Genomic DNA, 17,674 nt, shown 5'->3' with positions numbered 1-17,674 from the left:
CTTTTTAAGACCTTTTTTTTTCAGTTGTCTCTTTTCGACTGATTAATTTACGTGTATATTTGATCGTGATTTACGATTTCTGTAACACAAATTTTGTTATGTACATATTATATAAGTTAACTGTTTATTGGAAATCTAAAGTTGAAGGGCTGTTCTTTCATTAGTTAATGGTAAAAGGTCAAGAGTATTGTAATTTTGTAAATATTGTCGATTTTAAGAGCCATAATATAAGATAAGTAGAATATTGATGGTTTTGGAGGTCGATTTTAAGGTAAAAGATGAATTGTAAAGTAATTTAAATTAAGTGAGATCCAATGCTCCATTTTTAGGAGACTCTTCCTGTGTAACTGAACTTCTTTTTTAAACTTTTTTTCTTTAGTTGTCTCTTTTGGACTTATTACTTTACGTATCTAATAAATCATTGTTCAAGATTTCTGTAACACAAATCTTGGCATGTACATATTATATAAGTTAGCTGTTTATTTAAACTAGAAATTTAAAGGGCTGTGCTTCCGCGAGTTAATGATAAAAGGTCTAAAGTATTTTAATTTTGTAAATATGGTAGATTTTATAAGCTGTATAAGATAAGTGGAATATTTATACTTTTCAGGGTCCATTTACAGGTAAAAGACATATTGTAAACTTGCCGCAAGTAGCATAAAAAATGTTAACTATTTATCGTCTATTAATAAGATTATTTGCGGCTGGTTTATAATTATTAAAGTGACTTTACTGTAAGTAGCAATAATTATTTTGGATCAGCGCCATCTAGCGGTCTTTATTTTTTGGCCAAAAGTGGCTCCTAAAATTCTCAATCAGAGCATTCAGGATTAGAGCCATTTAGTCAATTATAAACCAGCCGCAACTCATGATGAAGCTATAAAATGAAAAAATAACGATACGTGTGTTTTTGGCGGCAAGTTGACAATCCGTCTTATGCTTGAAAATTTATCTTCAAAAGTACAAACACATAGGAGGTCGATTTTTGGTAGAAAATAGATTGTTAACTTGCCGCCTAAAACACATGTATTGTTATTTTTTCATTTTATAGCTTTGTCATGAGTTGCGGCTGGTTTATAATTGATTAAATGGCTCTAATCCTGAATGCTCTGATTGAGAATTTTAGGAGCCACTTTTGGCCAAAAAATAAAGACCGCTAGATGGCGCTGATCTAAATAACTATTGCTATTTACAGCAAAGTCACTTTGATAATTACAAACCAGCCGCAACTAATCTTACACATAGATAATGAAAAGTTGACGTAGTTTGTGCTGTTTGCGGCAAGTTTACAATCTATTTTTTACTCAAAAGTCGACCTCTAAAAATAGAGATATTCATATGGTTTAATAAAATCGACCATATGGCATTACTTAGTAGTAATTTCTTTAATTACTACACATAACTTCACGTACATCTTACTCCGTGCTCTCTTTACCAGAATGACAAAATCACATAGGCTGTATTCCGCAAATGCTGTCAGCAGTTAAGTTATGTAGATCGTGGTAACGTCGCTAGCGTCACGTATAATTTCATGATTCATGATGAAGCATATATACAACTTTGTAATGTTAAACGTAGTTTTGGTTGTAATAAAATAATTACTACAGCATAATAAATACAGTATACAATGTCGATTTCTTTATTTAATAGTAACAATATACAAATCCTTAATAGTATCTTAAACTTATAACAATAACTAATAAAAATTATGTCCACCTAAAGTGTGCAAAAGATCTATTTGCTTCGCATTGCCTGTACAATTCTTGTTTCTTTCTTACTACTCTTCCCTGAAAGATGGTGTTCATTATAATTTTATATGTATAGAAACATTTTTATTAATATGTAGTTGAACTAACCGTATTTTTGTGAGCATCAATCAATTCATGAGCTAATTTTTCCCATATTTTGACAGTCATTTCTTTTTCATCTGCAGATTGAATTAACCATTTCATGGCTAAAAATTTTGATCTTTTATTAGTAAGTGGTACAGGTACCTGTAAAATACTGTCTTGTAGTGAAATATCAAAATATTTTATTTATAACCAAGACCATGTAAAAATTTGGACACTTCATACCTGGTAGGTGATACCACCTCGTTTTATTCTTGCAAGTTCCAATACAGGAGAGCAATTTTCAATAGCTTTGTACAGTATGACTTTAGGATCAAGTTCAATTTCATTCTGTGTCTCTGGATCCGCTTTGTGAAAAGTTTGAATTTGAGCTCTTTTTATGATCTCAAACGCTTTTTTGATTATTTCTCTAGCACGCTTTTTGTTTCCTTCTTTTGTCAAATAGTTTATGAATTGACTGTAATTCAGATGTATAAACAGAATAACATTTATCGAAGAATGATAAAAGAATATGCAATATGCAAATACAACAAAATTGGCTTACTTTACAACAGGGTCATAAAATTCAGAAGAAGTATGTGGTGTAAATGCAGGTTTGATTGGTAAATGTTTGATCTCTTGTAACTCTCCAGCTTTTTCCATTTCTGCCTGTACATTTTTTTCAAACACTGGCTGAACATATTGTTTCGGAAACACGCTGTAAAATCTTTCACAAGAACTAATTCTGCAAAAAGGCAAAAAAAAAATAATACAATGAATGAGGTTATGAGTTGTCAAATCAAAATTAACGCTAGTAAATTAAGCGGCTTAAACGTAATAATTTATCGTACTGAACGCAGTAATAATCACTAAATAAGATGAAAATCAGTGATATACCTGAATGCTTGTTTCACATTTATTAAATTGTTAAATTGAACGGCAAGCGTTCTGAAAGGTGCCATGATTTTGATACCTCTCTTTCAAAACATCGCAGAATTGGCGGGGTTTCGGAGTAAATTTAAATTCCGCTTATTGTAATAAATTAATTACTAAAAAATATCCAAGTGCTTTAAAAAGAAAATTGCATAGAAATAAGTATAATACAAAAGAGTATGTTTTTACAATTGAATAACTTTAATTTGTTTATACATATTCTGTTCTTTCTGAATCGATTTAATGAGTAATTTTATTGGTGAATTTTATAGTTTTCATCATCAAATTAATATATGATATAAAACAGAATGAAATTATTCATATACAAATTTACGTTTACATATACCTACACATCTACGTAAAAACCTATTTCATCGTAACTTTCATGACACATATTAAAAGTCAATTTATCTTTCTTATACGTAGAGAAAAATGTTTAGACTTCTTGATTTATTTAAAAAATATGTTTTTCTCTGAGGTGGATAAAATAAATGTTGAAAAAAACATTTAAATAAAGAGTGAAGAGTACTCCCGGTCTATTTAAAACTTTATGTAGATGTGCAATGTATAACCGAAGTCTGCCTGCCAAAGCCAAATGCAAGTGGATTAAAATTATTAATAATATAATAATGCACACCTACATTTTTGCATAAAAAGTTTTGGCAAAACAAGTGAACAATTAACATATAAATATATGCGCTTAACTCGATCGACGCGCTGTACAAAGGTGGTCGATTTCGGTAGCTAATTATCTCGTATCGTATTCTATATATTAGTATACCTATATATGCGAGTGTACTCAGTGTGCATTGCAAATGTACAAATGCAGGTACTCTACTGCTACATACTTACTTATTACTCTCTCGGATTATTGTATGAATAATAATCGTATATCCAATTGTACATAATAATCGTGATAACACCACTTTCTCGCCGTCTTGCCTCGTGAAAGTTTCCGAACTTGTGATGAACAGTTTTTTGCACAGATTTATGGTTTAACTAGATATAACTTCCTTGTGGACAAGAACAGTAGCTGTATATGTGACCTTGGGTTTGGCTGGTAGTGTATCTAGGTGATAATGTTCCGGCTGCAGGTATACAGGTCGCCACAAGTGTTGTTATTGACAACGACCAACCTCTGACGACGATCTCAAGATACCCTGAGGTAGCCTGCGCTGCCATCACACTGTATTTTTGTCTACAGCTTGAGGCGAGGGTTCTCCAAAGCCTCTTTTCATTTTCGACGATCTATAACTAGTGTACCTACCTTATAAATAGGTACCCTCTTTTGCTCTACTATTATTTTTCCACCAAACCTTAGATATGGCTGAGAACCAGGCCAACTCGTCCAACCAAGGTATGCACATAAGTTTGGTTTTTATAGCATATTCCGTGCAAAACTTTTTTTTTCCTTGTTTTGTTTTAGTCAATATTTTATATTTTAAGGGATTGCATTATCCCAGATCCCAGCTTCATAACCTTCTTAAGTGCCCTCACATTATAACACATTTATGCTTATGTATAAGTACATTAGCAAAAAAGTAAACTATCATGCAGCAGTTAGCCAACTTGATTCTTTGTTTCTTGGCTGATATTCAGAGACTTGGAATTGTACGTCGGTGGTTTGATTAAATTTTTTCATGGGTACTTACTGAATCGAAAATGTATGCTCATTGTGGCTATATTTGACAAAGTACTAATTGTTATCTGGAAAAATTGGTCTTAACTTTCTCATGTGTCATCTCTCAATTAAAGCTTCGTTATCTTGTTTTTCTCATTACACATGTTAAAAGGTCATCCGATTTTTTGTAATTTAACTAATAATACTAACAAACTTTTTTTTTATTATACAAGCAAAAAGTGCAATTAAAAAATTGAAACAAAAACATGTGGAGCATAAATAAAATACAATTATTTCTTGATCATAGGTGACAGTAGTAGGCCATTTAATTTTCCAGGATTGGACTTTAGGTCAAACAGTGAAGCTCAAAACGATGTAGCTGGTATGTCATGTCAAACTAGTAATTTTCATTTTTAAATTAATGCTACAAATTTTTCTTTTTTATCATAGCGGAAAAACGTAGGCAGCTAAAATTTAGCTTTCAAAGTCCTGGGGGTACTATGCCATTTTCGAATTCAACCAGTTCTATAGTTACGAATTCTACAATGGTACCGAGTTGTCCACCGATTTCGTAAGTAATGAAATGCATATTTACACGTCTAATTTTCAATGCTATTTTCAAAGTTGAATGAAATGTTAGTCTATATACTTTTTTTTTTAAATTTATAAAAGGATCTCACGTCCAAGCTTGCCTTTACCTTTACCAAAACTTCCTGCAAGGACTCATGCAGTAACACAAGACTTCTTACCTGACAAAGCAAGGTACTTCAATAATATTTAAAGTTTTTTACATTATGTTCTTATGTATAAAAATAAAAAATATTTATTTCAGAGACAAATTCAAAATGTGCCATTCAATGCAAAGCACAGGGAAGTTACAACTTTCTCCAGATACAGTGTATGACTTTACAAGTGAAGATCTTCAAGATGTAGGTGAAATTGGTAGAGGAGGTTTTGGAACTGTAAATAAAATGATACATAGGATAAGCAATACTGTCATGGCTGTGAAGGTAATTGATTCTTTTATTCAATTGCTAAAATTGAGAGAAAAACTGTTCATTTAGATGATATTAATAACGAAAATTTTAATGTGCTGTGTATTTTAGAGAATTCGTTCGACAGTAGATGAAAAAGAGCAAAAGCAATTATTAATGGACCTGGAAGTTGTCATGAAATCCAATGAGTGTCCTTATATTGTGCAATTTTATGGAGCTTTATTTAAAGAAGTAAGTGTACCCATCTTCAAAAACTTTTTTATTTATGCAAAAATCTTTTCTAACAAATTATTACGTTTCTTTTAATTCAGGGAGACTGTTGGATATGCATGGAACTGATGGACACTTCATTAGACAAGTTTTACAAGTTTATTTATGAAAGACTCAACGAAAGGATACCAGAATGTATCTTAGGAAAAATTACAGTAGCCACTGTAAAAGCATTAAATTATTTAAAAGAAAAGTTGCGTATCATTCACCGCGACGTCAAACCAAGTAATATTCTACTTGACAGAGGAGGCAATATAAAGCTGTGTGATTTTGGTATATCTGGCCAATTAGTAGATTCAATAGCTCGAACACGTGATGCAGGATGCAGACCATACATGGCTGTAAATTAATTTTTTAATACCTGTTAACTACTTTTTTAATATTTAGAAATTTTTCAATGGGCACGAATATTGTACTTTCAGCCTGAACGCATAGATCCTCAGCGGGCAAGAGGTTACGATGTGAGGAGCGACGTCTGGTCCCTTGGTATCACATTAATGGAAGTAGCTACAGGGTATTTTCCCTATCCAAAATGGAACTCTGTTTTTGAACAACTCTATCAAGTAGTGCAGGGTGAACCACCCAGATTGTCTTCTGTTCATAACGGATTCACATTCACTATGGATTTTGTTAATTTCGTAAATACTTGGTAAATGTTTTTCGCAATTTTTTTCTAAAGAGTTAATCTTGTATATAGCTAATTTTAATATTCTTTCCAGTCTTATTAAAGAAGAAAATCAACGTCCAAAGTACAATAAACTTTTAGAGCACCAATTTATTAGAATATCCGAAGAGGCAGCGATAGACGTAGCCGCTTATATTGGCGGCGTCTTGGACAATATGGCAAACAATGGTGTAACTCCTTTCACCACAAACCAGCCTTAAAAAAAAAAAAAATAATAAATAAATAAATAAACCGAAGGAAAATACCAATATGCGTAAAGCTCAAGTTAAGACAGAAACTGAGTAAAAAAGCAAGTAAAAATCGAAAGAAAGAAAATCACAGACCGTTCCTTTGTTATTGCAATCCTGCGTTTTCCTCCCTCAAGGCCTGTGTAACTTTTTAGTAGGTGAGAAAACGCTCTTATCTAGTGTAATTATAAAATAATTAAATAACACGAGAATCAACTGTAGAGATGAAGAGAAAAATAATTCTTTACTTCTATGTTCCCAAAAAATACTCGTGTAGAATATCGAGCGAGCGCGTCTCGACTATCTACGATATTTTAATGTAGGCAAGAAAATAGTAATTAAAAGAAAAATCGACAATGGGTGGGATAAATTGTTCATATTTTAAGACGAATTAATGTAGCTCTCATTGATAAATAATATACCGAATTCAAATAAATATTTATTTTGACATCTGCCTTTTACGTGGATTTGTAATAGAAATGTATAACACCAATGAAAGTTTCGTTTGAATCTCAAACGTTGCGTTACTCAAAAATTACCAATTTAGGTTTTTCTTTCTCGCTCAAACCCTTTTTGACACCAGTGAGACATATGAGAAAGCCATTACTGAACATATTCGTTATAAAGCCTTAGCATTGATGCAAAACGAATAAAAAAAATGTTGATTTACTGCATTTCTGTGGGTAAGTAATTACCATAATATCACGAAGCAATAATCCACTTGTCGATCTTAATTTTAATACAAAACTTTATCAGAAACAATGCTAGTTTATTTAGAAATGCTACCGCTGAAATCGTCAACATTTGTTGTTGTTTTTTTTTTTCGAAACAATAATTATTTTGCGTTACCTTAATAACTGAGAAATACGGTTTTCCGCATAAGTTACCAAATTTGTTGGAAACGCGTTTCAGTCGATCACATGGTACGAGTGCGAGTCAATCGTACAAGTACACGATGATGCGAAAGTTGTCCTGCACAAATTGCGTAAAAACTTCATAAAAGTGTGTAGGAAATTGATTATTTTCTACACACTATTTCGAATACCTATTTTCCACACGAAAAATTTTGTACACAACTCTCGTGCAATCAACCAATTCATTTGTGATTCAAGCTTTAACGATATCTACACAGAACAATGAGTGCAATGGCTGCTTTTAATCTAACAGCAACGCGTAAATCGCTATTGCATGCGTAGGGATTGAGCGAAAAATCATGTTCCTCTTTGTTCTGTTTTGAAGTGTAGAAAAAAAAAAAAGAAGCAATCAAGAATATTAAATCATTCTGTGATGATGGCGTTATTTGCAACTTGCATTCGCACACCATAAGGTGCATTTTTCCCAACAAAAATGTATATGGAAGTCAATGTTCGTAACGTCACCCATGTCAAGTTGAAAGGGAGGGTTTAAGACGCAGAAGCCGGTGCTTGGAAGTCCTTATCTATGTAAAACTTCCTTGCACCTTTATATACATAACATTCGTGTACACGATTTTCATGTTTTTTTTTTTTTTTGTTTGTTTTTGTTTTCCAATGAAGGAAAAAAAGAAGAAATAAAAAAGCACGCTCAAGAATAAATGTCACGTAATTAGTAAACGTACATATATAATATATACACCAAGGAACATGAGTAGTTTCGCCAAAGCAGTACAAATTTAATGCTCCCGTTCGTTTGTTCGGTGATTTCGTTAGATTCAGAGCTTATGTGACTATTAAATTGCAAAGCAAGAAGATAAGGAAACAGCAAACGAAAATAATCAAGAAAACAAGTCGAGTTCTGTATCGCAGGCTGATAAAAATAAATAAATTATAATGACTACCAGATCGATCACGTGTCATCAAATTTATTGGTTTTGCCTTACGTTTTTCATTATATTTTTTCCCTTTTTTTTTTACCCCCTACTTGAAAGTGTTATTGTCTGTTTTACATAGGAAACGGTACTCTATCCACGCAGTAGCCATATCTTCGTTGCAAACTAAAAACTGCGGGTGCAGCTGCAAAAATGAATGGATATATGAAGGTGTATACCATTAGTTATTCAAATGTGGTCGATGTTTTATTTTTTTTATTTTTTGTCATTTAGCATTTTTCAATTGGATCTTCTTCATCTCATGTAAACTTTAACACGTACTTATTGTTTGTTTATTTATTTACATTATCAAAACGCTAACGGAGATCGAAAAGACGTTGTCAAAAAATTTCTTTCCCCATTGCTAAAAAAAGTCGTATAATCAGCGAGACAAAAAGCTTCAATATAATATAAATTTCGGCAACATCCTGTAACGACTCGTCCAGATGATAAAAACTCGTATAAAAAAGATGTATAAGTACAATACATGGCACTTGGTGGTCCTCAAATGAATCGTTTTTCTTTTAACTTCGAAAATCAGTAGAACGAGTAAAGATGTGGTCAGACGCGCTCAAACTGCGATAAGTGACACAAAGATCGAGTATATCTTACTTACTCTGCGTAAGAGAGGGGTCTTATTGTAAATCGTACATGACGGAAAAAGTAGTGAAAAAAACTGAGGAACTGATTCATATTCCACCGAAACGAAAACGAACTCATTCCCGTGCTTCCTTCTTAGGCCGAAGTAAAAACACGATTAAAAATTGCAATTGCAAATATCTCTATACCGACGCAATAAATTCAGCAACCCCCCATGCTCCCCGCACCCCCTCCTAACACACGTATACGCAATAACGCCAAGAAAGCGCTATACGCGTTCCACCTGCGCTAACGTGCAGCCCTTGCGGGAGGGGTTGTAAAAGGCAAAAGGGGATCGATAGCCGGCGAGTGTTCACCTGTCGCGCGGCCCGAAAAGATGGCGGTGTCTCTCCCTGCGTACACCCCCGCCGGCTCGGCCGCTGGTCATTGTCGATCTTGGACGCTCCTCCTCTCGGTCCGAGTATACTTTATATACATTACCTACGCGCGCGCGCACACCTGCACGGCGCAGCAACGCTCGCAGAGCGCTTATCGCGAGGGCTGTACCGCGTCTTGGATTTTGTTCGCCGCGACTGACTTCGGGTTCTTTATTGTCTCCCTGCTGAGTTTGACGCTCGGTCGATCGGTTTTTGTTTTTGTTTGTTTTTGTTTTCCCGGCTGAGGTTTTCGGTGCCCAAGGATCGTGAATTGTCTCCTTTTTTTCTTCCTTCACCTTCACCCGCCAAAGGTCTCTGGGTTGCTTGTGGTGCTGACGTTTTTTGCCGCGTAAGTATTTTTTCGCGAAATTTCGCCCCGACGCTCGAGATTGGGTGACTCGGGCGCTACTTGCGAGTGGAACGTAGTCGAGCTGAGGAGTAACCAGAAGCGGGTAGACACGCGCGTATACTTGAAGATACCCCCCGTGGTATCCACTTCAGGTGAGTGTTTTTATATAACACCCGATAACCCACCCTCACGTTAATTCGAAAAAAAAGATACATTGTTGTTTTTTTTCTTTTTTTTTTTTTTTTTTTGACACGCGCTACTTATTGTGCAAGACAGGTTAAAAGGACATCTATGGCTATACGTGTCCTCCCTGATCGATTAGACGGTAACTTACTTTCGTCATCTGTCTTTAAAAATTTATTGTTTCCTCATCGTTGGCTCTTAAAAATGTCTAGACCTTTCACTCAATGGTAATTTTTTTGTTTTTTGTTTTTTAATTAGACGCAGGTGCGGTACAAGTACACGTACCTAAAGCCATTTAACAACAATTATCGGAATTTTCGATTCATACAAAATAATAAAAAAATATAATGTATGGAAAATAATATGAATTATATACACACGATAAAAGTAGATCATGTGAACATATATCAGCACGAATATGGTATATGTATTATAAATCCGTAAGATTACCTCATATTGAGCAATAGTCGGAAAGAATTTGAAAAATAAAAAAATAAAAAATAACACGTAACTGTCGATTACAACGTAGTAAGAACATTTGAAACAATTATTAGACGATTGTTTCTTTTTACGATCAATCGGAATATTTATTTAAGTCGGAAAACAATTTGTTGAGTATACCTTTCATGACGCGATCTAAAACACTACTTGAAAATATTACGAACACAAAAAACACATAAATATAGAGCCGTATCTAGGTGAACTCTATACATCTGTATAATTGGGATACGAGACAGAAAAAAAAAAAAAAAAAGAAAAGAAAAAAAGAAAAAAAAAGTGAATAAAAGGTGCCACCACCTCGTGTAGCAGCCTGTACCTATCGCTGGATCGAAAACCATATGCAGTGTAGACCACTGGCAAAGGGTCGGGGATCAATTCTCGTGAATATTTTATACCCCCTCGCGCGCGTCGACTCCCGGAAACTACTGTGCTATATAGTTACTAGCACCGGCTGCACGACCCCGGCCGCGATCTAACCCCCTCTCTGTATAGGTGGCCAAGTTTTTTTTTTTTTTTTTTTTTTTTCCCACCCCGACCAAGCTCGAGAGCAGTGCGTAAGTGGACGAGAGCCAAGGGTCTGGCACTTACTCTGTGGGAATTTTTAGATCTATAGGGGGTGACATTTATATTGGCGTGATTAAGGGTAGGTGATGCTCCGTTAGAGCACGACACATGGCCATTACCACATGTTTTGCGAGCATCGTATGGAAAAGGAACTTTTTCGGAAGATTGATCGCCTTGTGTGTAAAAAGAACAACTGCTTTTTTGTATTTTCTTTTATTTTTCAAACCGACGATTTTCCGATATATCTTCTTGTATAACACAAAAATGCTATGATCTTACGTTCATTCTGTTGTTTGGTTATTGTAAGCAGCATTGAAAATTTTTTTTATATAAAACAATTGGTTGGCATACCTATATAATTTTATTTACAAGCATCTATACATAAGTCTCTACGGCCGGGCTTGTTTGAAATTTTTCAAACACTTTACTTTAATCTATTTGCTCTATGTGCACTATATAATAATATGTACACGTGTGTATAATACACAAGTATATGTGCACCCACAGCCCATTATTGCGCATCGATGCGCGGGTACGCATTATCCTCGCTACAAAAAGAGATATGATAAGTAGTATTGAGTGCATATTATACTTAAGTGTAGGCACACATCATAAAGTTGCATTGGATAACGCCAGGACACGGGCTGCAGGTGCGAGCCTTTAGAAATACCCCCTTTTTTCGTAACTCGTTTCTTTGCTTCTGCCGCTGAGTTAACGCGAAAAACTAATTATTCATAAGTATACCCATTCATTTATATTTCCTCGGTATACAGCGATCGTTTTATAATCAGGATCAATCAGAATGCGCTATCAAAAACATATTTATGTACACAGCTAATAAATCCTCCTAAAGGGAATAGACAATAGAATTTCATATTTTCTTCAATTACGAAGTGAAATGAAAATAAGAAAAACTTTTTAAAGCGGAAGACGTGCAGGGCAAAATATAGTACACCCATAACGTCATATAGTGGTCTCATTATCCCGACGGAAGCGCAGATGGCTCGAGGAAAGGAAACGGGGAAAAAACACACGCACGCCCGGACGGATAGAAAGACAGGCAGACACAACGTACACGCATGCACATAAGATAGCCTGGTATTAAAGCGTCGTCGAGTCGCGTGCCGTACATTATGTATGTATATACATACCTCCACCAAGCACCGACAGCACCTCCTCCTTCGCCTTTCGCACAAAGGATACACACATATAGGACGTGAAAACTTTTGTCGCACGCTCGACCGCGCACTGTAAAAAACGACTCGGCACTCGCGTGTATATATACACATACATATACATACACGCGTGCATCATTATCATTATAATTATTACTGTATACCTTGGTCGGCACGTGTGGCCGGAATCAATTTTTTACGCTAATTGAGCGTAACGCGCGTACGTGATATCGCTTGCTCACTCGATTACTTCATACGTGTACGTATATTCTTTGGATACAGTCCCTAAATATTTTTCTCGCTCGCTAATTTTTTTTTTTTCCTCAATTTTTTACTGAAATCTTAAAACAAACAAAAAATTTACGATAGCGTTGTACAAAATTGACACCATGAACCAAGTAGACGAGTTATAATTGAATCTTACTCCGAGAAAAAAAAAAAAAAAAAAAAAAAAGTCCATTGAATCCTTGGATGGATCTACTTTTGTTGAAGTGAACTGACCAATGGGATGGACGTCGTAGGCCACATCCCAAAACAGCGGGTGGGAAAGGGGGAAAAGGGACCCTATACGTATCACGGGGCAGTTTTTTGTTTACCGCAAGAGTTTCTGATGTTCCCCGGGGATTATTGATCGAAGGCCAGATCTTTGTTGGGAACGCGTAGTGCTTACACAAGTGAGGTGGGAGAGATAGAGATCGCAGCAAAAAAAGTTACCTCCCCGTGTGTAGGGGGTGGTAGTGGGCGGGCGGGTTGTGCTCGCGACACACGAAGGATGAGCAGGAAAAGACGAGTGAAGCGTCGGACTGAAAATGGCGGATCTTCTCTCCCCGTCGCGGACTCGATACTCGATAAATTTATTTTATTAAAAAAAAAAAAAAAAAAATTCTCGTTCTAGTCGTAAGAAATGACCATTTTGGCCATTGAGGAGATGCGTAAATTTGTTATTGTTGACGACTTTTTTAATTGCATCCATTTCATCGCAATGCGGATGTGAATCAATCATTTTTATAGTCATGCAGGGAATTTGCTTACAGTCTTGCGATTATTTCATGTACAATTGAATGACGTTTTACCACTTTACAAACACATAATATGTGCTATAGATATTTTTATAGAGCCCGTGCAAAGATTCATTAACGTTTTACGAATACTTATTGACAACACAAGCTCAGCTAAATGTTTTAATAAAATTTTTAAATCTAAAATATGGAAGGGGTAATCAAAATCTTATAAAAACTTGAGTATTTATACAAAAAACTATAATGGTACCTACTTTCATTAAATTTGATTAATTGTTTGATCATCCAAACAAGGACACTGTGATCAATAAAAATATCGAAAGCACTATTCGTGAAAATGTGAAGTATAAGGAATCAAACGCAAGGTTATTTCTTGGAAATAGCATTTTTATAATGTTTATTCTTAGCGAGTTGCATTTTTAACACGCCTACGATATTTTTAAAATTTTTATTATTTCGGAAACTCCAAAGAAACGATGCAGGATAAGCTATTTTGTTTACTAATGGCAATTCCCATCCATAAACACAGTAAATCTCTGATCGGATGGTTTTAATCTAAAACAGATGGGAAGATAAAAAAACCAATCGCTGCATGCATTCAATCCTTACATCACCAACAAAATGCTCAAAGTTACAAGCTTGACATGTCAATTAATCTTGATGCGAATCATTTTAAAAGAAAATACGAATAAATAAGACGTAGTGAAAAGATCCCGCGTAACGAAATTCCAAAGTTCGTCGAACTTTTTGCTCTACCTTTTTCCACCCCTTTATATAGGTATATTTTCCAACATGAAGCTTGTGCATCCAACCAAAATCACGCAACCATATAACATCCGGGTTATGGATTTCGCGCACCTCGCAAGTAACATAAGCACCAATCCAAATCTACATTCTTGATATAAAAAAAAAAAAAAAAAAAACTTTGGCAAATAAGTACCTAATAAAAGGAAAAAGTCCGCAACATCCGTATGTAGAGCAGCCTTGTAACAGCCCGAGCAGAGAGATGAAAGGGGCGGACGCCATGTTCTCGTGGGGCGGGCGAATGGCTCGCGACCGCGTCGCCTCCCCCTTGGCGTCCCATTGGCGAGAGCCGCAGTAGTATTGGTACGCAGTGGTCGGACGGATACTTCTCCCACCCCCCCCCTCTCTGATCAATGGCGTGTGGTGTACGGTGCAGGTATATTATTATGTACGAATAGCCAGGGGAGAGAGCGAGCCCCCGAAGCAGGTATATTTGCCCTCAACTGTCCGCAAGGAGAGAGCGTGTGCCCCTTCTATATACACCTTTCTACCCCCTGGCGAGTATAGTGCTGGTCAAAGTGTATTTACGTATACGTAAAAACACCCACGAGGTTAAGGTTTTTCGTGTTTAAAGATAAGGGATGGACGCTGTTCTCGTAACGCGTAATGGACGTCCTGGATCGATGATGGATGATTTTTTATTGTACCCTTCGATCGATGGGGACAATGGAAAGGGGTGTGACAGCGTTTGATGGCCATTTTTTGTCGTCGTTTTACCGTATTGTCCTTAGGAGTTCCACAGGTCCTGTGACAGAGTCAATGAAACAACAAGACAGCGACCGATGTATATGGCAAACATGTCTTTGAATGAGCAGCTCTTTTTTTTTCTTGCAAATAAACGATGGAATGAATAATGAGACGGGCGCGACAAGAGAGACAATTTTGGTCATAGTCCTTGCGATTATTTCTTCATAGATATTGTCCCTCGTGTCCAATCGACTGCTTCCATGTGTATGTATGTATACGTGTGAGTCCGAATGCATGGCGCATACACGTCAGCTGATACGATCTAATTTTCTCAACGGACCCGCACGAAAAAAAAAAAAATTCACAACGACCGACCACACACTGCAAGCGGAATTATCCTCCCCAACGGTGCTTCCGGTTTTTTCGCTAGCGCGTGTGGCTGTTTTTTCCCTCCTCTGTGCACAAGCTGATCACCACCTGGCGTACAAGCACATGGGAGGGTATAGGCAAGTGGCACGTGCACTAGCGTCGGTTGTCGTGGACAAGTTGCATTAGCCGGTCAGTGTTCATTATTGACGGGCTACTTTTTAAAACATTGCTAAAGAAACGAATTACTCTCTCTTTTTTTTTATATTTTTTTTTTTATTTACTCTCGACAATCGATAAATGAGTAAATAAACTCGCGATTATATTTTTATTGCAGCGAGGAACAACGAATGTGCATGTTGATGTTGCAAAAGCGCTCGGCTAAGCGTTTCATTCGTCGCGAGTGAGTCACGTATGACATTAATATTTACCGTAATAAAATAACCTGCACCAATGTCACGGGTCATTATGTTCAAGGTTGTACTTGATACGTAATGCGAATCGAGCTATTATTTTGCACAAAAGTTTTTCAACTGTCGATTTAGCGTGGAAATGACTAAAAAAAAAAAAAAAAAACTTCAAGTCAATTATGTCCTCCCTCTTCTCTAAAAGTAAATAAAATGGGGACGAAATAAAATTTTCTCACCCCTTCAATTTTCATTGTATACGTCTGAGTCATTCTATATACTTGAGTCAGTCATAGTGTGAAATTTATCAGTGTATTATTTATTAATTTGTTTGTTTTTCTGTAAAACACGTGTGCCCTGTATGATAGCATGATTGCGAAATTAAACGTGAAATCGTTGCACATAGTGTGCACAGCGTGTAAATCGTAATAATAACTTATTCGAACTTTCGAAATTATAAGCAGATTTTAATAATACAATGTGGTAGTTTTACAGTACGCAAGCACGTAAATATATATATCGATGAATGACGTACGCACATGTGGACATATTTATAAATGTACTAATTTGGTTCTCACTTTATTATCAATGGCGTACGAGGGTATAAGAGAGGCGAATGGTATATATGGATGTACACATATCTAAACGTAGACTGTATATAACATAACGGTATATGATTTGTGTCACCTATATATATATATATATATATATAAAAGTGAGGCAATCGACAATCAATATATACGAGCGAGATGTTGTAGACCTTTTTTTTAACCGAGCAATCCATGTTCATCCTTTTTTCCGTGTGAATTCGACGGCGATGAAATAATTTACTGGTCAGATCGGTCAGTCACGTTGACCGCTTGATCAAGTCATGCAAAATTACTTTTCGATACCAAACACCGCTAGCATTAGTCTCGAGCAGTTAATAATCGACGGTATTGGTAAAAAATAAAATAATAAAAAAGGAGAGGAGGGCTTTGCAAAATATACATGTATGGGTATACCGATTCTTTTGCCCACGAGCTCGTCCAAGCTTGTCGGAGGGTTGAGAGTTCCTTACCCACTTTTTACGACCACACACGCAACAGACGGAGGGTTATTCTCGAATTACGTTTAAAAATTACGTTTTACCCCTGAAAACGAACGTTCGTCGTGGATAAACGCTTATTTTCGATCGGCAAAACCAACGATTCACCAAACAACCGCCGAACGAATTTAACGACCGATCTTCCCTCTCCATTTCCAACAGTAACGGAATCGGCGATAAGGTCATCGTACTTGTAAACTCACCAATCGTTCCATCCTCAGCTGTCGCGCGCTAGTTCCACTTCAACCGATCTCTCATTCCTAATGACTCGATAAAAAAAAAAAGGTTCTACGTAATCATCGGAAAAGCCAAAAAAAAAAAAAGGTGCATACAGACCTAATACGGACAGACAGCGGGCGAATGTATAATACAAACACATGCCGTAAGGTCCACCTGCGCCGTTGGGCACACAGGAGCGAAGGGGGCTCCCTTTCCCTCCATCTCTTTCTCGCGCATTGAGGTCCTATACTCGTTCTCTCCCTCTCTTTCGTATACATAATATTAACAGTCGAGGAAAGAGAGCTGGGGAGCGAAAATGAGAGTATTATATACATACAAGTCCGCGAGGCACCTGTCGAGGGGAAAGACCGGCGTCGGTGGCGACGCGGACTGTTAGTTGGCGCGCGCGCGCGCCCGCGTTTGTAACGTTACAGTTCAGTCGGAGCTCGAACTTGCTGCGGCCAACACCGTCCGTGTGATCAAAGTAACGAATTTCCGTTGAGTATACGCGCGTTTTTCAGTTCGAGCGAAGCTTTACAATTGTTCACATGGATGTATGTGCGCTTGCAAATCGTCGTGTTCCATCAGAGGAAAATCGGGTTGTTCCGACATCGGTACACGCGAAAAAGGTAATGAAACTCATTGAAATCGCGCGCGTATAACGATCTTCCGAAGATAAAACGAGTCTTTGAAATTCCAAACGGTATACACCGAGGGCTTTGAATCGAAACAACGCGCTGCTTGACCATTTTTTTTTTTTTTTGTTTCCCTTCCAACTCTTGGTTTCTCAAACACCACACAATTCGTAAGACCGCGTACACGATAACGATAACGATCGCACCCCCAATGGCTCTCTCAAACCGATCATTGTTCCTGCAGCTAAGAGGACCG

At 36.5% G+C, this 17,674-nt stretch overlaps 2 protein-coding genes across 3 annotated transcripts; one reads left to right on the top strand and one right to left on the bottom strand.

The window, feature by feature from the left end:
• Positions 1–1,635: 1,635 nt before the first annotated feature.
• Positions 1,636–2,799, bottom strand: mRpS7 (mitochondrial ribosomal protein S7). The gene is made up of 5 exons (XM_014360335.2): positions 2,727–2,799; positions 2,395–2,574; positions 2,076–2,307; positions 1,857–1,994; positions 1,636–1,787 (listed from the first exon to the last, which is right to left on the bottom strand). Exons 1-5 carry the CDS (start codon positions 2,789–2,791, stop codon positions 1,707–1,709), a joined length of 696 nt encoding a protein of 231 aa, XP_014215821.2. The 5' UTR covers positions 2,792–2,799; the 3' UTR covers positions 1,636–1,706.
• Positions 2,800–3,577: 778 nt separating this feature from the next.
• Positions 3,578–6,633, top strand: LOC106644686 (dual specificity mitogen-activated protein kinase kinase 4). Of its 2 annotated transcripts, none has more exons than XM_089595970.1 (9): positions 3,578–4,119; positions 4,721–4,765; positions 4,834–4,954; positions 5,056–5,145; positions 5,216–5,393; positions 5,490–5,609; positions 5,690–5,989; positions 6,071–6,297; positions 6,368–6,633. In XM_089595970.1, exons 1-9 carry the CDS (start codon positions 4,086–4,088, stop codon positions 6,531–6,533), a joined length of 1,281 nt encoding a protein of 426 aa, XP_089452096.1. In that variant the 5' UTR covers positions 3,578–4,085; the 3' UTR covers positions 6,534–6,633. The 2 variants fall into 2 exon arrangements, with proteins under 2 accessions (XP_089452096.1, XP_014215798.2); XM_014360312.2 differs by having other exon boundaries at positions 4,691–4,765.
• Positions 6,634–17,674: the final 11,041 nt, after the last annotated feature.

Source organism: Copidosoma floridanum, unplaced genomic scaffold (genome assembly GCF_036245765.1).
Source record: "Copidosoma floridanum isolate Cflo_tuat_1 unplaced genomic scaffold, Cflo_Japanese_pri ptg000029l, whole genome shotgun sequence".
NCBI lineage: Eukaryota > Metazoa > Arthropoda > Insecta > Hymenoptera > Encyrtidae > Copidosoma > Copidosoma floridanum.
This window is presented reverse-complemented; position numbering and strand designations above follow the sequence as displayed.